Source organism: Glandiceps talaboti, chromosome 12 (genome assembly GCF_964340395.1).
Source record: "Glandiceps talaboti chromosome 12, keGlaTala1.1, whole genome shotgun sequence".
Lineage (NCBI taxonomy): Eukaryota > Metazoa > Hemichordata > Enteropneusta > Spengelidae > Glandiceps > Glandiceps talaboti.
In genome coordinates this window covers 12,631,793-12,657,540 of record NC_135560.1, presented here as the reverse complement: position 1 = coordinate 12,657,540, position 25,748 = coordinate 12,631,793, and the positions used below count along the sequence as shown (strand labels likewise).

Here is a 25,748-nt window from a genome sequence, read left to right as displayed (position 1 = left end):
AGTAAAAATAATAGTATGTCGCCATTTTTGACTAACTTACTCTGAAATGGGCATTGATATAATATACATATCAGTAATAGGTAATACAACCTCAAGAAAGATACTCTACTTGAAGTTTAAATCTGACACCAAATCTAAAAAACACAGTTTGAAGATAAAAACGTTACTATGGTTATGACTAAGAATACACTTGATAAATGATTACGTTATAAAGAATATAGACTATAATGATATATTTCTATGCATTGAAAATGTAAATGGCAATGTAGTTTACTGACCCTAACAAAAGCCTATCACCAATGACGAGCCCAGCACACCAAAAATACTTGGTAAATTTAATATCGCGATCTATGTGTTTGCTAAAATCTTCACAAAGTCACCAATATCCGTTTATGTGCATTTTCCCTATGCTTGTAGCAAGTTTAGTTGACTCATTTAAGGTGCAGTTAATGTATTTTCCAGACTGCTTTGTTGAAACACAGGCTGAATGCATGATGTGATGACAAATTCTGTATGGGCTGAAAGTCCACAGAGTTTATCTCTCTCTACATCTTTCCATCTGTTCGGGAGGATCGTGAATACATCATATTTTTGTAGTTATTTCCAAAAGAATCATTATACGAGGGTGCTTCGGATTTGGGGAAAATGAAGATTACACTTTTCATCATGTATGACAAATGTATTGCAGTAGTAAGAGAGAGAGGCAAACATCAACAAAATGGCTGTGAACTAGCTTCATATTTCCTAAAACTCAAACTGTCATAAACCAAAGAAGCTGAACTATTTGACTTAACCAAGAATGTTATCAATATTTGCCATGAAATGTTGGGAAAGAATGAACTCAAAAGTATGCTAAAGTACTGGCCCAAACTTCCTATCAAAATCTGCCGTGGAACAGCACCCCTAGTGGCAAAACTATAAAATCTTTTGTCTTTCTTATAACTGAATTGTGACTATTAGCTTTTCAAGGCTTTCGCAGTAATCATAACATGATACTAAGATGTGGCAGTCCTTTAAAATATAAAAAAAGTAGTCATATACAAATATAGCTTGCATAACCGACTACTTTCACATCTCAATGGCCATTGTCAAAGATTATTGGTTACAATATACATATACAAACCTCAAGGTTATCATTACAAGACAAATATCTTTGAGGCAAGTCTTTGTAGAAGACGGTCCCTCTCAAATACTTATAGGTGACTGAATGGCGACATGACTTTAATAGAAATTAGTGACAATACTAAAAGTGTCTGTGATACTGTGATATACAAGGAATGGCTGAATTTTGATAACTGACCTTGAAAGTCAAAGTTTACACCTAATAATGTAGGGATAGACACTTGAATGGAGTCTTCATATATTTAGAGTTATGGAGTAAACCATGATTGTTCACTACAGATATGGCCACCATTCAGTTGAATTATGTGAGAACCAAAAGTAATGCATGTATTCTATATATTTCTCTTCTTCTCTTGTTCTGCATTTACCTTTTAGGCATCAGTTTGAAAGAAACTGGCCACATTTCAATGCTACAAACCTCTGCAATGTGTAAGAGAAATAGTTTCAATTCTGAGAAATCAATAAATTTATGTTTTCACAGTATATTAAAATACATCATAATTCAAAATGATTTTCCAGCTAAAAATAAAATATTGAACTTCTTTCTTCAAAAATAGAATACTTTATTTTGTACAGTTTCTATGGCAACAACAAGGCAGAGGTCAGCCATGTCACTCATTTACATATCTCGATACAGACTACTGGAGATGTGTGACATCAAAAAATTCGCTTTAATACGTCTTGTCTGGAAAATGTTCATGCCTGGTAACTATTATTTGTTTCTACGGCAACAAAGCAGAGGTCAACCTCGACATTCATTTCTGTATCTGGATACAGATTACTGGAGATTTGACATCAAGAAATCCACTTCAGTGTGACTTGTCTGGAAAATGTCTATGCTTATTTAGCATGCATTGAGATTTCCAAACCGAACAGATTTTACTTATTGTCACTTTCATCACCAGTTTTACACGCCTCTTCTGCAGCATCAAGTTTCTGGTGGATCCTGCTAAACAATGCAAACTCATCAGATCCCCACTGATCCCACACTGTTATTTGGAACATCTGAGTCTCCTCTTCAGCATTAGTGTGGATTGCTTGGTAGTCTCTAGACACAACCACTCTGTTTTTTCCAGCTTCGAGTATCTGATGAACACTGCCAGCTCGGTACCCTAGTATTGTCTCTGGTGTAAATATTGTCAAAACTTCGCCATACTGGTAACCATGGCAACCTTCCTTGTTGATACTGACAATGACAACATCACCGATATCTCTACCCACCAAGAGAGTGTCTTTCACAGCTAGCATAGCTGTCACGTTTGCTCCTCCTGCTGCTGCTGCATGTGGAGGCATACGTGGTTCCCTGTCAGACTTTCTAGTTAGTCGACTTCTGTTGATCAAACTTTTCTTTGATCGTGGAAAGGTTTGACGCTTGTCCTCTGTTTGCGTCCCTAACCTCTGTGATCTGCTATGCAACAGTGTTGCAGGTCTTGGTCGGGTTTGAGTGCCCACATCTACCTGGGGTCTATCGGTGGCAGTTTGTTGCCAAGCAGCATCCTCTTCGTCATGATTCTCATTTCCTCCAAGTACCTCCTCATTTGATTGTACTATTACCATGCCAACCATTGCCATGTCAAGACTATAGACATCTTTGATTTTCTTGGAAAGAGCATCAATCACAACCACACATGACGTCTTGCTGCTGGAACAAAACACCAACCCATGGCTTGCACTATACTGCATATTTTCGACAACGCCTAACTTTTCTAACACCGTGTGTTCAATCCTCTTCTCTACCAAAGTCAGGACTGGGTTAACGACCACAACAGTGGTCCCACAGCTCACCCACAATTCAAGCCCACCTTTCACTAACAGTAGACATCGGCAGGTATCTTCCAACTGACCAAGACATAACGTCTTTACTTCTCTCCATCGCTGTCCACCATCTTCCCATTGCTCATTCACACTTGACCTAGACAGTTCATCTGTTACTTTTTGTGAGTATATCGTCAGGTGACCTTGAGTTTGAGCAGCATACACATATTGTAATGTCGTCTTTCCAAGCTGCTTTGTAGAAAAAAGAGAGATAAAAAATATGACTCCAACCATGATCATTAAAATCCATTTTTCTTAGTCTATATGGCAAATGTATCTAGTGCAATATTTGTATTAGTCCATATCACTAATATACATAGTATATTATATACTATACAGCAGGTGATATCATTTGTAATTGTTTAAATAATCAATATATCTTGTAAATATATTATATTTGTCTATATGTGGTGATTTGTTTTTTTTTGTTTATCTAAGCACACAATGATCTTAGCGAGTAAATGAATATTTTTTGGTAAATCTTCAGAATACAAATAATTATATGAATTTATTAACCTGAATGGGTTGTGCAGAGAGAGCACACACTTCAGTCTTTGCTTGTTTAGTCCAAAGACACTGGACATCCTTGAAATGTCTGGCACCAAATGCTTCAATTGTACCGTCCTAAAATGCAGACAATAAACACGAAACATTTTAGACAACATTCTGAGAATTTCTGCAGCATTACACCTAAAAAAGCGAAAGATTAGAGTCCTACTGTGTATAAATCACATGATTACTCATCAGATTTCACAAATCATATGTTCGTTCATTAGATTTTGTGTCCTTCATTTAAATTTTTTAAATTTTCTATAATAATTATAAGGATATACAATGGAACAAAAGACTAACAATATGACATTTACAAAAACAAAAACAAAAACAAAAAATAAGAAAAGAGCTTCACTTTGTTTTCGATTTTCTGCCACTTTTGCATGAAACTTTTTGCCATTGTTATTCGACTTTCCTATAATTTATATTCAGTATCATATTTGCATATTAAAATTGTCATAAAATTTTCAGATGTTGGAATTCTATTATTACATTTGTAATGGTAGAGAAAGTACTTTGTCTGCAAAATAATAAAATTGAGCATTAAAATGTCCGCAAAATGCCAAAACAAATGACATAATCATTTTAAATCAATATTCAAATGAGTGAATAGAGTATTGTTTTGTTATGTTCTTTGACTTGAATTAACTTGATTAATTGAACTACAGCTTTGAACAAAATAAAATCATATGTGTGTGTGTGTGTGTGTGTGTGTGTGTGTGTGCGTGCGTGCGTGCGTGCGTGTGTGTGTGTGTGTTTCATATGATACGATTGAGGAAAAGCCACTCTTTAGCAGGACGTAATGGGAGTGGTCACCTTTTACGCAACAGCCTGAGCCTGAAACCCCCCCCCCCCCTGGCCCTCCCCCCTTGTAATTACTGAAGGTTCCCTTACCTTGGTACCAATCCATGTGGTGTTCTCAACTCTTACAGCACAGTTGACAACTGACCCAGTCATTTTCTGTTCTTGAATTCTGTGAATACCCTTTTCTATGTCCATCATGCTAAATCTTCTATTCTCAGTTTCTCCACACCAAAACCACACATTATAGCTTGAACCACCCTTTTGCATAGAAATAAATCATGATTAAAATACATAACTACATTGTATTATTCTGGTAAATGAGGCTTCTGTTTACTAAGAGGGTTGTCAGTGGCCGGATGGTTAAACCACTTGCCTCTTACCACTGCGGGTGGGATTTGAACCCATTCAGAGTTTGATTAAATTTACCACACTGTAAGTATGAAGAGTGCCGTTCAGTTTGACTCTACTGAACAATGCAGGTTTCCCCCAGGTGCTCCAGTTTCTTCCTGTATTAACACTGAATCCATGCGTGATGGCCCTCACTGGACTTCTTGGTAGATAAGTGTTTATATCCAGTATAAATGAAGATTATTATTATTAAGATGGATACAAACTGTCACAAAATGTTGATACAACAGTGATAAGCTATTGAATGGATATTGGTTTAATTATAGTCTCAGTTATTTAAATCTTACCTCCATATATGGTGGTGTGTATAACATACATTTGACATCATACACAATTATAACTCTCTTCTGACACAGAAAGCTAGCATTTTTCATTCTCTTAACGATAGTTTTAGCCGATGGTCTTTTAATGGGACTGTTATGCCAGCAATCTTTCATGAGATTCTCCAGTTCTGGACAGTTCATTTCTATTCCGTGTTCCTTGAATGCCGGTCTTCGTCCATTCCTGACGGCTTTGGTGATTTCTATGGTTCTCACAACTTGGTCATAGGGTCTCAAACCACTGGTCAGTTCAAATAGTAACATGCTGTATGAAAATATGTCAGCCTGTGGGTAATAACATTGTTTTTGAACAAATTGTTAGTAAGTACTTATCAGTAGATAATCTGAAATATTCATCTACCAGTAGTATTTTTTTAAATATACGACAGAAAGTATGCCCTCTACGCCAATTTGATGCAATGCACTTTCTCAAACTGCACAAAAATTTGGTGTTCCCTTATCCCTAACTTAATGCTGTCACTAACCAGAATACCAACTTTTTCTCATTTTGACTCAATTTTTATCATTTTGATCCACTATAAAACATTTTGTCATTTATTAGACGACACACTGATGTCACACACGTTAGATAATACATTTGGTGCCAATATTGAATGTTTTTAAAAGTTACTTATTGTGCAACCACTAACACTGAAGTAACTTGCTCTATGTGCTACGATTTATAGCATTCATATCAAGTATAAAAGTATACTGTTTCAATTGGTTTATTTACTAGCCTAGCATGTGGCCTTTCTAATGTGGTCAGTTAGCAAATGAAATAGTATACTTTTACACTTCATATAGATGCTATAAACGATTGTGGAACATACAGAAACTGCTTTACTTTGGTGTTATGGGTTGTATATGATATGGAGGCTATAAATGATTGTCAGTACACAGAAAACACTTCACTTTGGTGTTATGGGTTGTAAATTATCGTCCAGCAGAAAGCAAAAACATGGAGTATAACACTGTGAATATCAAATCCCATACACACATGTACATAACTGTATGATGACAAATGAATATTCCATCTTGAAATTACCTTTTCATTATAAGTTATGCCCGGTCTAACCTCTGGTGCCTGAAATCCTGGCGTACCATCGGATCCCTGTACACCCTGGGGAGAACTGATTCTTGAAATGCCATAATCAGATATCTTTGCGTTAACAGGTGCATCAACATCCAACGACCAAACTAGTACGTTATCTGATTTGAGGTCACAGTATACGACGTCTTGTTGGTGCAGGTATACCAATGCTTTAGCTACCTGCAGTGCAATCTTAAATGTTAGCACTTGATCCAACAACGTTCCATATACAGATCCCCTCACCAAATCCTGCTGTCGGGACATGCTTGCTTCCTGAAGAATGTTCTGTAAGCTGCCCATAGGGGCCAACTCCAAGGCAAAGCACATCGGTTGTAAGGAGATACCAACAAGCTTGACGATGCAGGGGTGGTTAAGTTTACAGAGGAGGGATACTTCACCTCTCAATTCTTTGAAAGCTTTTATGGCTGCGATTCCTCCCAATTCTTCTTTCATTGATGTATCAGTAACGGTCAGCCCCAAACCTTGACAGGAACCAGAACTACCGGAAGTATCTGCAGAACTGGATGTGCTAACGCCACTATCACTGTCATCCACAAATATCTGATTAAAGGTATTCCCTCTGGTTGCATGGAACTGCTTCACTGCAATGTCCTGTCCCTTAAAGCTACCACGGAAGACAGTTGCAGCACCACCTGTTCCGAGACAACTTTGTCGTGTTGCAGAAAACTCTAGATCAGTGCCGTCTAGCATAAACTTCTTAGGTAGATCACAGAGTAAGAGATCAGGTACTAGAGTGCTAAGGGGAACTGGTCTATCAGGGTGTGCATCACAGATTATCTCATCACTTGTAACAGCTACCACGGCACACTTTTCTACAGTGAATACACAAGGTTCAAGCTGAGGCGGGTCAAGATTAAACATATCGCTACCGGTACTAATACCACTAACTTCTGGAGTTTGCGGTGTCAGCATGTCTTCCATACAGACCGGACAGGTAATAAGACGGTGAACTATTAACTGGCCTTCGTGATCTCTGTCCTCTAAGCCTGCAGAGAAAATATTAAATTTACATAAAAATTTACATATAAACCAACCAGATGTAATGAACTGAAAGTGCTCCCTTGGGTTAGTTTCTCAATATTAGGCTGACTTTTAACAGAATTATACCATAAATAGTGTACATTTTGACAAACATTTTTTAAAAGCTAGTAATCCTGGGTTTTATGAGATATTGATGATACAGACAAACAGACAGACAGACAGACAGACAGACAGACAGAAACCCAGGATTTCTTTAGCTCCCCCTACAGAAGCTTAAAATTGATTCTTAAATTTCTCTCCTATTTTGTTTATGAAATTCTTATTCACATATATCTGACATGGCATTGGACAAAACATTTTTAAAAGTACTTTGGGACTTTAAGTGTTGAATTATTTTCTCCTGTTGTCAGCTTGTAAGAAAACTCTGCATATGTCAGATGAATGGTGGCCCAGAACTTTAGCTGTCTGACATGACGATATCGTTTGCCAGTCCAAGAATATTGTATGTTGAGCTAGATAGCTAAGTCTCCATGCTAGAAGAATGGAAATAGCTGATATTGTACCCATGTCAGTGAAGTGATGTCCTACACGGGTGTCTTTGGGAGATTCTACGCTGTGTAATAACAGCCTAGGAAGTTGTCGGTAATTACTGGCATTTGCAGGTCATAAATGGCCCAATGAAGGTGAATTTGTGTAAATACCTTCATTCAGCAGATGACGTTTTAAATTCACTGACATTCAAAAGGTGAAATTTCAACTTTACTTTCACTTGCAAATTGACTACTAGTATTTTCATCATAACGAGGAATCTTTTATTTGCATTAATATGAACATTGTCATTCAATAAAACTGATGATTATTTTTATTCAGGAAATAAACATGGCATTTGTGACAATGAATGTTGATAAGAATTAAAATTCTATAATATACATTATTTTTCTTTTCTAATAAGTTTTATATTTCAGGAGTATTTGGCTCCCAAAATATAAAATTCAGGAACAAATTGATCCTTAAAAAATCTTGCTCAAAGACACAACTTCCTAGGCTGAATACTAATGCAATTATGGCAGACATTCCATAAAAATAATGTGATTTAACGTACCTGGAAACCACTCTGTGATGAGTGAATCTATTTGGTCGACAATAAATCCCAAAGCACTGAAATCACCGGATGAACTAGCTACTGTGATATTGATTCCCTGTTGATATTCCAGCTGTCCTTCTCTCTTTACAGGTTTTAATCCTGACTCTACACTAAAATAACCTCTACTGTGTGACACTACAATCCCTTCACGCCAATAAATCATCTTTTTATCATGTAATCTGAACCCTCTTCTGCTGGAATATCGCCTAAATTTAAACAAATGGAAATTTATAATTAGTGTTATTTCTGTATGGCTCTGGTAATCAAGCCTTCAATTTAATACTAAGATAGACGCAAACTAAAGATATTGCTCTTCAGTGTGGTAGATTACACAAGGGGGTGATAGCGGTTCCTCTGTTGTGTGATTCTAATCACCCTGTGATCAAGATAGTGTAAACATTGGAAGTATTAAAACAGCACACTGCAAGTTCATAGGAACTCTTGTCAATAAAACTCTGTGATGCCTACCTACTGAGACTATAATTAAACTAACCTCCATTCAATAACTTATCACTGTTGTATCAACATGTTGCGACAATGTGTTTAGTTTGTGTCTATCTTAAAACAGAAGGCTCTATTACCAGAGTTATAAATTGTACCCTACTTCAAAAAACGTTTCTACATTCTACCCACACACCATTATTTTTTTCTAATTCATATCAATTCATTGACAGAAGATGGCATGCTACACAAGTCAAAAACATCTCATTATTTTCATCGAAAAACACCTTCCAAGTTTGGAACAGTATTTTTGGCGGGAGAGAGAACTCACAGCTCACTCGACACCATTCCAAGAGTTGAAAATTAGAAAGTGTTCATTTTGGTGAGAAAGAGTTCACTATTGATAATTTTCTCACCTGGAATCTTTCTTAGACAAAGCGTTGCGTGAAATATCCGAAACAAAATTTTAGCAGGAAAGTGCTCACTACCAACAAATTGCTCACCTGGAGTCGTTCCAAGAGTTGCCCCTACTGAGACCTCTTCTTGCACCACTTGGGTTCATACTAGGTACAGACGGTGCACTTCTAGCTGGTTTAGTAGAACTACCAGATACTAGTCTTTCTACATTGACAATAAGTCTGGTGATTAGTCTGCTCCAGAAGCCACTAGGAACGTAACTCATCTTGTATGTTCTGTTTAAACTTGGCAAGGATTCCGGACTAAATCCTGGTTTGGCCTTTGGCAACATAGATGGAATGAGTAACCTACAGGAGGAAGATAACTTCAATGGGTAACCAATGGAGTAAAAGTAGAATCAACAAAACAGCTATACAATGTTTTTCTACTTGAAAAAAAAATGTGAAGCACAAGTCTGTATTTGAAATTGCAAAAAATTAAACCATGTGTGAAAAGTTTGTTATTGTATGTATCGGAGGTGATTTGTAAACAAACTGTAAACACAAGCAATCACTTTTAATCACAAGTAAACATGGGTAAGCAACTATTTATGCACAGGGATGTTTCAATTTGGGGAAGTGACAAACAATGGTCAGACTGAACATGATGTATTCAAATTTACATGGTTCTACTCACCTGTAGTAATTGAGTATCAGAACAGATTGTATTAAATAGTTCCGCACCTACGGTTGGTTGTAACTTTTTTGTTTGGCGGGAAACTAAAATTTGTATACTTACACTCTACTGCTAAGTGCCAATGCGATCTCAAATCGTTCAAGTAACTGTAAGTATTGGGGGAGTAACTCCTTGGGGTATTTTTCATCATGAAATAACCACTTCATGTTACTGACACTCATCTTGCCGGCATCAACATAGTGGTGTACTGCCCTCACAGTTATAACACGTGCCAGGAAGTGACACAGCCATATTGGATCAATGAAGTACAAGGTATTGAGACCACGCATCTGATCATTGTAATGCAGTATCTGGCCTGTCTCATTCAAGAAATTGGCAACTAAGAAAGCAAGAAAAATGAAAAAGAAACACATTGAGAAAGGGAAATACGATATTTTGGATACACAACTCATACTTTTTAGATTTTTCAGTATTGAGATAGCTTGTTGGAGTCTCAGTTTTCGATAAGACGCCATTTTTATACAACACAGTTGGAAGTCACCAATTTTTTTAATTATGACTTTTGAATCAAACTTGGGTCCAACAAGATACTTGTAAATAATTAATCTCCATCTAAATTGAGAAATGTTTCCAAGCTCCAGCGTGAATGTTTCCTTTTCTTTAGAGCTGCACTCATGGCAACTGGAACATTTTATAAAAAAAAAAATTTTTTTGTTACTTGGTGCAGTAACTTACTCATAATATCGTACACAGTATTGCATCACCTGTGCGTAAACATATTTTTGTAGCTGTATCCATGATAAATCAAACCAGTATGAGTTTTGGGTCTGTGCCCAAAATCAACGGTTTAACAATTTCAACCTTTTCCTGTACTATTCATGGATAATACAATCACTGGTTAACATGTGTAATGTCTAAATAATTGATATTTTAACAATTTTCAGGGAATACATTGTGGTTGTTTGATCAAAAAATGATACTTCAATTAGCAGTTTTAACACACCATGTGACAGATTCAAAACCTAGCTTTACTTGCCACTACACGACCTATAGTCTGACATAATATTGACCACTAATCAATGAATAAAATATCTTTTTATAAATAATTGACCAACTTTTAGTGAATGTATTTTTGGTTATTTGATGAAAAAAAAATGTCCCAATTACAGCTAGTGCTAAAAATAAACATTATATTTCAATAAACTAAGATTTGCATAAAATGGGATTCAATTATCATTTTTCAATGTTTTTGAAAACAAAATAAAGTAGATTTTTTTTACCTAGCTGTAAGTCTTCAGCAGTATCTATATCACAATCAGGAACTCTGCTAGCTAACGATTCAAAAGCATCCTCTGTTAACACAGGGGGTTCTGGTGGATCCAGGGATGCAAGGTACTTGGCTTCCTTCTCGACTTCATCTTGGAGAAGCAGGTAACTTCTTGGTACCTGTTGAAGAAGGTTAACTTATTGTTATTACATATGTACCTGAGATTACTTGCACCGGTACAGGCACCTACTAGTGGTATTTTCACTGCAGTGCAATACTGAAAACATTACTGGATACCTGTATGTAAATGATATGCAAATGAAGATGCAATCGTTCATTCTACACGAAAGCGCGTGATCTGCGGAAATTAGGTGTTTCGGATAAATATATGTATTAAATAATAACTGATTCCAATGCTGCAATAAACATATATGCTTATCTGAAACAACAAATTTCCTTAAATATGACATTATGTAATAATAACAAAACGCTATGTCATGTAAGTGTCAGTGTGGGTACTCAGGGGTATTTGCACTCTTGCTTCCAGTGTTTTCTGTGCACTTTCACGCACTCCGCACATGAAAGTACTGCTGCTGAGAACTCTACAAGCACTCTTGCAACTCACCCCGATAACACCACACATGCACTCAACTATCACAGGGTTATATTATATCATTATTATTTCAACACATCTCAAACAATTTCTATTTTAGTAAATTGCTAATGACAATTTATTTTGTCTCAATATTTGCAGGATTTTTCTTTTTTTCCAGTAAATATATTGTTAATTGTCTGATAAAAAAACTACTCCAGTTACAGATAGTAGTGCCTGTTGGATCCTAATTAAGTATGGGCCTTTAACATATTTGTGCTTCTGTGAAGAAATATTATCATCTCTACTACAGCATGTCAACATCTTGACAATTCTTACCTTTCTACCGATGACTCTTTCAGATATTGGAGTGTTTCGATAAATCATGCTACTATGGTACGGAACTTTGCAGGCCCTTTCATAGATACCCTTCCTCAACTCAATGATTCCTTCTCCAGTTGTACAAGACACATAGTGTACATCTACGATATGAGGGAAACCTTTGCCCTTCTTCTTGACAAACTGCGTCATAATTTTCAGATTCACTTTATCAAGTAAAGCTTTACGTTCTGTAGGTGGTATAGTGTCGATGTGTGTCGCAACCAATATAACGTGAGAATCAGGAGCTCTTGCCTGTGATAGAATAAAGACAGAAATGATGGTGAGATGGTGAGTGATGTTGAAAGCAAATGCTAATTTTTCCTTATGGTTTAAAGGGGCCATATGGATGAGGATTGGGTATTTATTTTGGATTTTTGATTTATCAAACAATTTTATCATGGCTTCCTATTTGAAAATGAAACAACATAGACTAAGTTGGTGATTGTCACTCAACACAGTGCAAAAAGCTAAAAAATGTGTAACACGTTTGTTATTGTACGTACAATAACCAACTTTTTACACATTTTATCAGTCTTTTGCAATGTATTGAGTGACTTGACATATGTTCTTTTATATTGATTTTTCAAGTAGGAAGGCATGATAAGATTGTTTTACAAATTAAGAATCCAAAATAAATACCCAATCCTCATCCATATGCCACTTCAACAGTTGCTGATAATGAGGCATGGCCAACAACACCGAGTTTGAATCACTGAGCATGCAGGTTGTGTGGAGAGAACGTTTGCCAGGAGTTGACCATCCAGCCTGCTACAGAGGCAATATGGATGTAGAAATAAACTATCGACATCAAAATAGTGAATGAATACCTGTATATTGGCAAGCCATGGTTCTAGTTCTGCTAACCCTTCTTCCCCATCAGATACTTTCCATACTGCTAGGTATAAAGTATTTGAAGTCAGAAAACACTGGTGAGTGACATTATACTCTGGTTGTCCAGCAAGATCCCACGTTGAGAAGATCACGTCAGGGCCAATATTCTGTACATACAAAATATACCAGCTCAAGTAATCAGAAAAACAAAAGATTACACAGTTTGACCACTAGGAGTACTGTTTGGTACCAGCCTTATTTTAGCCATTATTCCCAGTGTTTCAAGACAAAAGTTTGGCTTTTTCAGCCAGTCCAAAAAATTCTACAAAACTTTGTTTTTGACATGTTTTTAGAAAATAAGGTATTTCATGTATTGGGAGTTCAAACCTCAAATAACTACATTATAGGTCAAAGTATTGATCTTGCAATAACTTTTTAAGTTGTTTGGAAATATAATTTTTTTAATTTTTTAATTTAAATTTATTTTTTTTTTAATTGCAATTTTTATCAGTAGAAACCACAATGAAATAGAAGTTGTGCAAACGTTATTAGCTCAATTCAAACACTCTCACTAACTTCCAAGGGATAATTGCACAGTATTATCAACATCTCAATAATAAATACAGAACCTGTTATCATTGAAGGTGTGAAAATTTTCTAAATTTGATTAGAAGTGCAAAAATGAAGTTCAGCAATTGCATTGATACAGACCCCCTCTCCGCGAGTGAAGTTTGTTTATTGAGCTTGTGTGACATCATGCAATTGTCCCTTGGAAGTTAGTGAGAGTGTTTGAATTGAGCTAATAATGTTTGCACAACTTCTATTTCATTGTGGTTTCTACTGATAAAAATTGCAATTAAAATAAAAAAATAAATTAAAATAAAAAATTAAAAAAATTATATTTCCAAACAACTTAAAAAGTTTTTAACGAACAAAATATGTACATCATTTTTCTAGTCATTTGATAAATTTGAGTCAGACAAACTTTAGTATTTTTGAGATGAAACCATGATGGTACTTACTTTATTTTTGAGAAATCCAAGTGAGCCAGTTTTACTCTGATCTGATAGTATCCATTTGTTAATGACAATACCATTAGTTACAACATTCTTTGGTAAAGGCTGGCCTTGCAAAGCAGCTAGTAGTGTAGTTTTACCTTGGTTCTAAAATATCAAATTATCAAATATGAATCTAAAATATGTACATGTATTATATACCTCAGAGCCTAAAGTGTACAATTCTATGTAAAATGATACATTTATCCACCAACTAAACTCTGTCAAACTCTATGTGAAAATATAAGATTGACAATTTCCTTGAAAACGAGTTAAGTTACCCCAAATTTCTTCAAAAGGACAAGCAACAAGCTTTGGCAAGAATTGAAGGAGATTAATTTTCAAGGAAATGTGTTCCCATGGCACTAGCCTAGTACATTCTACCATAACTAGAATACTGCAATGTTGTATTTCCGTAAGCCACTCAATGCTTGGTAAATTCTATTTCCTGTTCCCAATCTTTAATCAGACACTGTAACCAGACACATACATTCTGACAACACTTTTTGACACACACTTCTTCATTTTTTGTCCTAGAATAAATATACTTGATGTCTACTTTCAGACTAGTATGAATTCTACATACTATTTGTCATACCTGAAGTCTGTTTGAAAAACTGATTGCTGGAGTGCAATTGTGAAAAAAAAACCCCAGTTCTTTATTAATACATGGATATTTTTTTTTAGATTCTGAACGTACTCCAGTCAATACATTCAAACTTTGGCTTGTATATGTTTTCTTTAGCCTGTCTACATCATGTGATTTAGCTTCATTCTAACTAACAACTTGTGATACGGTAAATTCTATTTCCTTCTATTACTGACCCATTACTGTAGTTTGAAAAATATGCACCCAACTGATTGGTCACAATGTGGAGTGATAACGATACATCAGACTTTATTCAAATGAAGTCATTATGTAAGTGTACATCCATTACTCAGATAAACACTAGAGTTTAACATCAGCATAATTTGCATAGGCTAATATTCTGTAAACGTCTACAAACTCCCATGCTGATAATGGTTATTGGGGGGTGTGGCACCAATACAACACAGTGTTTACAGACAAATTGAAATACTGATCAAATGTGAATACCTTCCATCAGGGCAAAAAGCGTAAAGCCTTTTGACTGCTGTTCATACATGTATTATCAGAATGTAAACTTACATGATATATCCACCGATTGATAATTTCAGCAATTGAGAATATGACTCACTAAAAAAATATAATCTACATCAACAAGTTATATAGGTCATGTCTTCTTTGTTATCATCAATTTATGTACCAAATTATATGAAATTTGAAACGTGAATTCTTAAGATATTGCCTAATTACCCAAACTAATTAATTATGCAAATTCATATTTTGTACCTGCACGCCGACAACCATAAGTTTCATTCTGTAGTATGGTTCTGATCTTCTCTTCTGCGCCTTCAAACATGCAAACACTTCGGCTGCCCTCACACTTGCCACCTCTGGTTGTAAATTTGCTGGTAAATTGTCAATCTTTAAACCTCTAAATTCAAAGTTCCAACATCTGTGCAGATTACCAAGTTCAAGTGGCAGACAGGTGATGTCTGGGTTACTAGAGAAGGAGAAAATGAAAAAATATTAATTTAAAATAAACCATAATGGAAAATATTCATTTTTTAAATTTTATAATAACTACAAAATTTGGTAGAATTATATTCTTCTACATTTTCAACTAATATGGTCACATTTACTTGTTAATGACATTGCGAGAGAAGTACATGTGAACACGTGTAGATATTTCTGTCTGTCTGTCTGTTTGTCTAGCCATCTGTCTCTGTGTATCTGTCCATGTGTGCATGTCTATCTGTCTTCCTGTTCTTGTGTCTATGTATATGTCCATATGTGCAAGTGTGTCTGTCTGTCTGTCTGTCTGTCTGTCTGTCTGTCTGTCAGTCTACCAGTATGTGTTTGCATGGCATGTACTTAATACAAATCCTGAAAACAATAAAGGACTCTAAAATTTTTTAAAATTTTCATAATTATCAACTTGATAGATGGTACAAACAAATTAAATGCTTACATATGCAACACAACTGGCATTAAATAAGATCTTGAAGGAGATAGGTTAAGAAGTGGAGAAATGTACATTCAAGTGATTTAACTTGTAAACAGGATGTCAAGTTGACATGAACAATTGAAATATGACCATACATACATTGTTAGATACTCATAGCATGGTCAAAGATTGTTACATATTTCTGTTACCAATGCTCTAATCTACATAATCATACAACACACTGGTATGTGTGCCCCAAATAGGAAGATATCTTGAGAGAGAGAGAGAGAGAGAGAGAGAGAGAGAGAGAGAGAGAGAGAGAGAGAGAGAGAGAGAGAGAGAGAGAGAGAGAGAGAGAGAGAGAGAGAGAGAGAGAGAGAGAGAGAGAGAGAGAGAGAGAGAGAGAGAGAGAGAGAGAGAGAGAGAGAGAGAGAGAGAGAGAGAGAGAGAGAGAGAGAGAGAGAGGAATGACATGGCGTATCTTACAGTCTTTTACTGCACCTGCTGGTCACAAATAAAGTACACATTCTTACTTTCTGATATCTAGCTGTGTTAGACATCCCATGTTACAAATAGTGGCAGGTACAGAGCGTAGTTTGTTTCCTTGTAGCTTCAAACATTCAAGACTATGGAAGAACTGTGCTGGGAATTCAATCACAGGTAAATCTTCACTCCCGGTATCTGCCAGACTGAAATGAAACGTAGTTGTTGTACGAGGACTAGTACGTAGGAAGTCCGGAAAACTGAACCGGTGTTTTCCTTTCCTTGGGCTTGGAGTAGCGATTGCTTTGTCAGGAGGAGAATCTGGGGAGCTGGAAAATAAATATAATTTATAAAGAGTGATTTGTGCATTGTGAGTTATAGGATATCAGAGGATATTTGAAAAATAAATGGTTGGTAATTACATCAAACATTTTCTTGCTAACACTCATTTTGGTCAGTGAAAACCTATGCTATGTATTTTGTAAACATGCTTCAAAAGTTTTACAGTTTTTGGACTATGAAAGTCACCAACTAAAAGAAATTTTGCATCAAACAATTCCGAAATCATAATGCATCAATTAACTCTCCAGACATGATATCCTTAAAGGTCTACCATGACAGTGACTTCTGGAAAAGTTTTAAAGTTTGCATTCGATTGTTTCTGAAGTGGAAATACCCATGAGTCGCGGAAAGACTGCGTATTATACACATTTATGTTCTTGAGTTTATGTTCCCCAAGAACAATTTAGATGAATAAGAATCGGGCTTTAATTTCCACTGACCAGTCATTACGAATATCAACAATTACCACACTCCTGCAGACAAGCTGCACCATATGTGCACACACATGTCACCAAAGGGAACATGCAAACAGACTCAAATTCTTGCTATCATAAATTTGTATGTGTCATCTGAACCTGCAATGTGATGACATTAAATAGGACTTTGTGTGTGTCTGTGTATCAGGTGGGGGTCGGATGGTATTGTTTTATATGTAATGAGTGGTCTGTGGAAGCCTGTTTCTTATCTATCTAAATTATTCTTGGGGAACATAAAATGTGTATAATATGCAGTCTTTCGGCGACCCTTTGATAGGTCTGCTGTAAGTTACTGTTTCACTTGAATGCTAACGCAGGAAACACTTACCTGGGACCAGGCGAACATTCCATATCAGATGGAAAAGCATTGCTCAACTTATTCAAGGACAAATCTAGTTTTCTCAACTTGATAGCAGTATGCCAATAGTCAGTTTTGGGGAATCTCTCAATCCGATTACCGACCAGTATCAAGTCATGAAGCTGTGTGAGTTGACACACTCCCCAGGGTATCTCCTCTAGTTTGTTGTTGGACAAGTCTAGGGTCCGAAGTGATTTGGACCAGTATACTCTGATATCATTAGGAAGAGCTGCTATCTTATTGTTAGAGGCATCAAGGACTTCCTAGGAATAAGAAAAAGGGATCAAGTCTTGGCGGATATTTTATTCAAAGGAAGGAGAACAGTAATTGAACTTATTTTCTGCTCTTGTAAATTAACATACGATGTCCCTACGGAGACATTTACTCTTTTTACAGGAAAAAGTTCTACACTTTAATACACATAAAAATACACCATCCTGTAGACTGCGTATGATTCTCTCTGACCAAGCGGAATCATTGTTGATAAATTTGGTTAGTTGCTTGCAGGGAAATTCATCTATTTTTGTAAACTAAAAGATTAGCTACCATACATATCATCGGCCATATTGGATTCTAAAATGGCTTAACTTTTATATCCTTATTGACCTTGTAGTATCCACAAATAAACATGTGACTACAAAGTGGTCTTTAAACATCCACATACCATGTCCTCATCAAAGTGTAACTAATCCTCATTATCCATTTGTACACATGTGAATAAAGTATCATACAGTAGTAAGCATTCAAGTACATGAAGTAGTGAACATCTATCTCTTGTGCCTATCTTTATCAACCCACTCACACAACTATATGCACAACAATCCTAATAGTCTAGTTCCTATATGATACGAGTTACAATCATCTCCACTCACTACGTCTAGTCGAAGTCATTATTCTAAGCACAGAAATATGTGCTACCCCTGACAGCATTCATATAAACGTGATGTTATGGTGTCCCTACCTGATTTTAGTCAAAGCAGCTGTACTAATTAAATATTAATGAGCCATTGTCTGAAGGAAGTAAAACCAATTACAACTGCCTGTCAATTTGTGATGGATTACTACTGATATGCATCATTTACCCTTCACCCAACATGGGGTTTAGCCAGATTAAAAGTAAAATGTTTGACTTTGAATAGACATAGTGAGTGGAGATGATCATAGAAACTTGTGCCATAAAGGAACTGGACTACCATCCTAAAGACTTTACAGACCTCTATTTCAAAAATTTGTAGTGACCCATGATTTCTTTCATGATTTTAATTGCGAATGGATTAGAAACTTGTTTATTTCCGAGGCACATTTCATAGTTAACTGACTTCCTTCTGAATAAATCAGGTAAAACAGAGTGACAAATCAGACTATTTTATGATAAATAACGTGTATACTTACAAGTGGGCAAGACCATATTTGTGGCAATGTCACTAGTTTATTACTGCCAACTAATAACTTCCTTAGCTTACTGGCTGACTGGATACCTTTAGGCAGTCTTTTTAGATTGTTATGGGAAACATCAAGATGGCTGAGTTCTGGACAATTCCACTCACTGTCTTCATGTACAGATTCTTTAAAGAATTGAAAAAATATGAAAACTAAGAAATCTGACTGTCAATGTTTGAAAGAAATCATCAAATAAACAACTTGTGAAAAGGATATGTGACACTCAGATTGTATACCTGAAACCGATACATTCACAGGATATGTTATTTCCTTGACATACAGTAGCATATGATAGTATTCCGAAGCTATGCTAACTACACACGTACTTGACTATCCATGAACAGGACAGGGTAAAATCCATGTTACCTTAATAGTTCAGCCATTTCATTCCTACTGTTGAAAATACACAACACAGACTACAGGCTACCTGTGACTACATTGTACATTTTTTTTTTTTTTTTTTTTTTTTTTTTTTTTTTTTACAGCCATACTTGTAATTGCAGTAGCTTTTGATTTATTTCAAATGTGAAGCGCCTATGAGCACTGTCGTGGATATATGGCGCTATATAAATGTTTATTATTATTATTATTATTATTATTATGATATACAAATTAGGCCAAAGAAAAAAATGGCGTGGTTCCGATAACACCCAATTTCAAAACAGGGATGGGTAGGTAGGAATTTTTTTTGTGTTTTGGGGGTCTGATTCAGGTTGTTACAATGTACATAGATGTCAACAGAGATTTCTCAACAATGTGTTCGCACTGTCTATATGATATGCAGAAGACATTGTGAGCTACACTGTATTCTGTCATGTTGTTTTGAGCACAAGACAATTCTCTGTCATCAAATCTCACCATTTCTGCCCCAACTTTGGAAAATGTTTCGGTTTTTCAATATCTTTTTTTTTGAATAATCCTAAAAAAAATTTGGGGTCGGTAGTGAAAAACTAGGTTAGGTCAGGTTACCGGAACAAACAATTATTTTTTTTTCCTTATCTTATCTTAAACAATTCTATTTGAGGACACCAATGAATCAAGCTATCAACAACAGGATATTCCAAATCTTACTGCACAGCACATCGTATAAATTCCATAATCACAAATAAAGCATTTCATTTCCTGAGTAACATAGTCATGTAGATCAACGTGACGTAACACAGTACCCTACAGAAATTCTTTGTGGCGGAAATTCTAGATTTGAACAAAGATTTCGCTTCTTACACAGATGACATCATACGGTTTCACATCTTCCTTTTTCCTTTCTTTTCAAATAAATCACAAAACACGACAGGATTTCATAACTTATAACAAAAAAAAATATTTTTAGGATATTGACTTTCTGTTTTGGCTGGTTTGTATCAATTAAATGAGGACGTTTTTTAATAAATAACACTAAATTTAGGTTAGATATTTGAATTATGTGATCATTGGAAGAATATTTATAGATACTGTTAGATTTGTACCCTTCCTAGAATACAAATGAAACAACCAGTTTCTAGATCAAATTTAAAATACCGGTATGTGTAGTTATAAAAGCATTGTCATTTAGTTTCATTTTCATTTACTTTATATTATTATTACTCCCACGATGACAATTAATTTTACTGTGTTCTGAAACTCATTACTCGGGTTTTAGGATATGCCCTCTGATAGTAATACATGCATATAATGCACAAAATAAATACATTAATAAATTTTACGGAAATATAAAATTAACTTAAACACAAAACTCTCTTCTCAAAATGATATTTACTATTATTGAGATGACAAATGAAAAGTGGACGTCAGATTCCACTGTGGTGGAATTTCTTTACAGTCTATCTATCAAGAAAAACTTTATTTGTGATATTAAACATATACTTGTAGTTAAAAATGAACAGTAGTCCAGTGTCCACAGACTACCAATTCTTGTCATAGGGCTACCATAAATTGCAGCTTGGTAGCCCAATCAGGCTACCATTGATTTAAAGGATGGAAGATTTATGGATATGAAAGTATTTTAATAACAAACATATTTCCAATAGAGGAACTCTGTTTTCAGTTCAGGAATATGGGACTACTGGTCACCATCCTTGGGCTACCACTTTCTGAAATTGGTAGCCCACTAGGACTAACAAAGAATAAAGTAAATTTTGCGCCCTGAACTGGTGCAGTGGTGATTTATGGAACTAGTCGGAAATATCAACCTGACTTCCAGAAGTTTTTAATATTATGGTTCCCCTAACAACATCAAATTAAATACTTCTCCAATCAATGAATATATTTTTTTACCAAATTACAGAAGTTTTATCATGTTTGTTTAAAAACATGAAATTAAATTAATTAAATTAAAGAATTAAAATAATTCTCGAATCACTGAATATATTTTCATCACAAACTAACTACACGATGTTTTACTATATTTCGCTAACGACTTGATATTAAATACTTTTTATTACCAAATTACAGAAGTTTTATTTTGGTTCCCCTAACAACTTAAAATTAAATATTTCTTGATTAAATATTCGTACCAAATTACTCACAGAAATTTTATCATGGTTACCCTAACATACTAAAAATTAAATATTTCTTGAATATCAAATGTTTTTATATTACCAAATTACTAACAGAAATGTTATTAAGGTTCCCCTAACAACTCAAATAAATACTTCTTGAATAAGCGTTTTTTTTAAAGCAGATTACTGACAGAAATGTTATTAAGGTTCCCCTAGCAACCTAAAACCCCTGTCTTCTAGCAACCTAAAATTAGATACTTCTTGAATGATATATATATATAATTCCCATCTCTGTTACAATGAAAATTGATTATGTTTTTTTCTACCTCTGCGTGGGCTATCTACATCATCCACATCATGTGTTCTATCTTCCACTACACATTCAAGTGATGTCATTTGATTGTTGTCTAGCATCAACTTCTCCAGACTTGGTAGTTGGAATATTTCTATAGGCACAGACTCCAAGTTGTTATTGGATGCACGGTATTCCTTTAATCTGGATGTTTGAAATAAAACAGTATATAGCACTATTAAAATGAGTGTTGTTCTGGTGGTATTCAGAGTTAATGATAAGTAATTATGTATTCACAAAATTCATATCTATGCACAGATAAAACTTTGACGCTTACAATTTTTAAAAGTTTCCAATTTTTTTAATTTGTAACCCTGTCTTTGTCACTGAAATGAGTGGAAACAACTATGATATTTGAATTTCATTAAAATCCATCAAGTGGTTTTTGAGACAGACAGACAGACAGACAGACAGACAGACAGACAGACAGACAGACAGACAGACAGACAGACAGACAGACAGACAGACAGACAGACAGACAGACAGACAGACAGATATTGATATAACATTAGCTTCCCCTATGGGAGCTGAAAAATGAAAGTACTAGTACCTATTGCACTGAATATCACCAACTGGGGACGGCAAGGATTGCAAAGAATTCTTAGATACTATCAGCACTTCTAGTACAGGTAGTTTCCATGGTATGATATCAGGAAGTGACGTCAGGTAAAGTGAGTTGTTGAACAGACTGAGTTCTACCAATGTGTTGGTTATACCTTCAAACCAATGCAATGAAATAGCATTCAACTTCATTTCTGACCACTTAGCAATTTGCAATTCCTGAAAATACAAAAAATACAACCTGAGTTGTTGTTTTTTAAATCTCAAATGAAAAAATACATCTACTTTAATTGTCTAAAATTTTCAGTTCATCACTTTTTTACATCTTTAGTTTATTTTAATTTTGAACTTCTTTTGATTTTTTATTGTTATATCCTGATATTTTCATCACAACTAGTCCGTCTAAATCTTTAGACTAGAACCCAGGCTATGTTGTTCTATTCTGGAAGCTACTTCCTCAGTGCCTTTTTCTGAGGGGTGGAACACTCTCCATCCAAGTACCAGTGGTGGTATACAAGTATAAAGAGATATGACAAACTGGGTGAACATAAACTTTGCAATGTTGATTCAACACTGTGATTATAATCACTGACCAGTCACAAGACATACAATTTTGGGTTTTCTCCAAAAAATGAGCAATCCTTTAAGTTATAGGTAAATAAATTCTGTGAGTAGACTTTATATGCTATGCAGGTATATGACACAACCCCCATGGCATGAGCACAAGTGTGGCGTACTACCCGGGGTATTTGCATGAGTGCTTGCAGTGTTCTCTGTAGCAGTACCTGCACAAGCGTAGGGAGTGAAAGTGCAGCAGAAAACACTGCAAGCATGAGTACAAATACCCCTGAGTACCCACACTGACACTTACATGGCATGGGGTTCTGTTTTTATTACATATATATGTCATATTTAAGGAAATTTGTTGTTTCAGATAACAAATTTCCATAAAAATTACACTATGCGATCATGCGATTTCATATGTAGTGAAAGATCACGTCCTCATGTGCATATCATTAGCATGCAGGTATGCAATAATGTTTTCGGTATTGCACTGCAATGAAAATACCATAGTATGTGTACGCACCAGTGCAAGTAATCTCTGGTGCATATGGAATAATTATAAGTATATCAGTCCATGCGACAAAAAGACAAGAAATATTCTGGCATGAGCACTGGTTCTACGGTAGAAATATGCCAATCACCTTTTAATTGCATGTGTTGGACTTTTGCCATATATTCCATTTATACCAAATATTGATTCATACGGGGGTAGGTGGAATTCTTTAAAAAAGTGACATGTATTTACACTGACTACTTGTTGCTATCAGTTTATTTAAATATTTAAACAGTGATTAAAATGTCTGGATCCTGTGTATTCAAACCATTTATAGGTTAACTATCTAGTTTAATCTGGTTATTTAGGTTATCTACCAAAATCGTTTTTTATTTCCTCAAGAAATTCTGTATATTTCGACAAATGTAAATTCAACTCAGTTTAATCAATATAGATAATAAATACACCCTGAAAGTACACATCTCTATCATTGGCTCTTCTACCAAAGGTACATTACCCCCTGTCTTTGGCCCTTCTACCAAAAGTACACACCCCTGTCATTGGCCCTTCCACTAGATTTAATATTTCAAAAGTACACACCCCCTCTCATTGGCACTTCTACCAAAAGTACACACCCCTGTCATTGGCCCTTCTACTAGATTTAATATATCAAAAGTACACACCCCTCTCATTGGCACTTCTACCAAAAGTACACACCCCTGTCATTGGCACTTCTACCAAAAGTACACACCCCTGTCATTGGCCCGTCTACCAAAAGTACACACTCCTGTCATTGGCACTTCAAATAGATGGTATCTGTAGTGTCTACACTGTCACACTACGAACAAGTCATACTTGTAGTAGTAGAGAGTATACATGCTGTCATTTAATAATTTTTGGGTGACAAACAAAATTTTTATTTTTTATTTTAAAGCCATTTTATCATAACAAGAAATCATCGCAAATTACCTACCAAGTCCTGCAAGTGTGATCCAAGTGAAATATTGCATATTTGAACAGCTTGGGACTTACATATCCTATTCAAACATATTACATCCAGTGGTCTACGCTAATCATTAAAAATGACAAATCATACCTTGCAACCCAGCAACTGATGTTAAAAGGAAATAATTTGTGGATTGAAAACAGAGAAGAAATATGGAAATAAAAGATTGATATTTTCTCACCTCGTTGGACCCATAGACATCATCGGTCGTATCATTACTATTTGGTGAGATGTATAACCTGGTATCATCGTGCAATATATCTGTAAGAAACTGGCCATGTGTTTGAACCACGTCAGCCCTTAACTCAGCCCCTTTTTCAATAAGATATGTTGCTATGTCAAAACACTGACCTGCAATATAATAATAATATCATAACTAGGCAAAGCCCATAAGCTCGCGCAGGGTAGAGTCATTTGTGACCGGCTGCCTCACAATGTTATTGTAGATAGCGCAGAGTATATAGAACACGCATGCATAGTCATTGCGCCGCAATGCATCCTTGGGTAAAACCACCAAAAAAAAATTGCATAGTATATACATGTAGGGCGCACATGCATACTAGTCACTGAGCCGCTACACGACCGCTACACGGCTGCTACACGAGCTATTAAACAGAAATGTATTAGGAATGTTTTGACATGCTAAGACAATGAGTTCTTCAAAGCACTCACTCTAACTAGTTCATAATGAAATGACCCCACCAAAAAGATGAGGAATGTTAGCATTAGGTAAAAATCTTATGATGCTTAACGCATTAAACATCAGTTTAAATTCGATAAATATAAAATACAAGGATTGGCTCTACATAATTTTTCATCAAGACTTTTTTTTTCAAATTTCTGTACTCACTTTCACAAGCAGCTTGTAGTGGTGTTTGTGGATGATCACCTTTAATATCTTGATATACATACACCTCACCATTAATGTCTGCACCTGCATCTATCCAATATTCTGTCAAGTCTATTGATTTACCAAGACAGGCTGCATGGAGCATGGTATCTTTGTCCACTTGGTTCTCAACGAGTTCTACAGACATAGAGGAGATTGAGATATCTATCAGACAGACAGACCGACAGACAGACAGACAGACAGATGGACAGACTGACCAAGAGACAGTCAGAGTGACAGATACAGACAGAAACAGGATGACATACATACATACATACATACATACATACATACATACATACATACATACATACATACATACATACATACATACATACAT

The 25,748-nt window shown here is 35.5% G+C and overlaps 1 protein-coding gene across 1 annotated transcript in view; it reads right to left on the bottom strand.

Moving 5' to 3' along the window:
• Window positions 1-2,001: 2,001 nt before the first annotated feature.
• The window catches only part of LOC144442944 (leucine-rich repeat serine/threonine-protein kinase 1-like), a 31,166-nt gene continuing 7,419 nt past the window's right edge, over window positions 2,002-25,748 (bottom strand). Inside the window, exons 4-23 of the mRNA XM_078132317.1 lie at window positions 25,370-25,546; window positions 24,701-24,870; window positions 22,446-22,675; window positions 21,870-22,039; window positions 18,998-19,170; window positions 17,583-17,868; window positions 16,480-16,750; window positions 15,289-15,502; window positions 13,884-14,024; window positions 12,858-13,028; window positions 11,989-12,282; window positions 11,071-11,236; window positions 9,893-10,169; window positions 9,202-9,462; window positions 8,216-8,463; window positions 6,067-7,118; window positions 4,989-5,306; window positions 4,384-4,551; window positions 3,454-3,561; window positions 2,002-3,126 (exon numbers count right to left, since the gene is read on the bottom strand). Coding sequence (XP_077988443.1) covers window positions 2,002-3,126; window positions 3,454-3,561; window positions 4,384-4,551; window positions 4,989-5,306; window positions 6,067-7,118; window positions 8,216-8,463; window positions 9,202-9,462; window positions 9,893-10,169; window positions 11,071-11,236; window positions 11,989-12,282; window positions 12,858-13,028; window positions 13,884-14,024; window positions 15,289-15,502; window positions 16,480-16,750; window positions 17,583-17,868; window positions 18,998-19,170; window positions 21,870-22,039; window positions 22,446-22,675; window positions 24,701-24,870; window positions 25,370-25,546 — 6,020 coding nt within the window. The remainder of the gene's footprint in view (window positions 3,127-3,453; window positions 3,562-4,383; window positions 4,552-4,988; window positions 5,307-6,066; window positions 7,119-8,215; window positions 8,464-9,201; window positions 9,463-9,892; window positions 10,170-11,070; window positions 11,237-11,988; window positions 12,283-12,857; window positions 13,029-13,883; window positions 14,025-15,288; window positions 15,503-16,479; window positions 16,751-17,582; window positions 17,869-18,997; window positions 19,171-21,869; window positions 22,040-22,445; window positions 22,676-24,700; window positions 24,871-25,369; window positions 25,547-25,748) is intronic.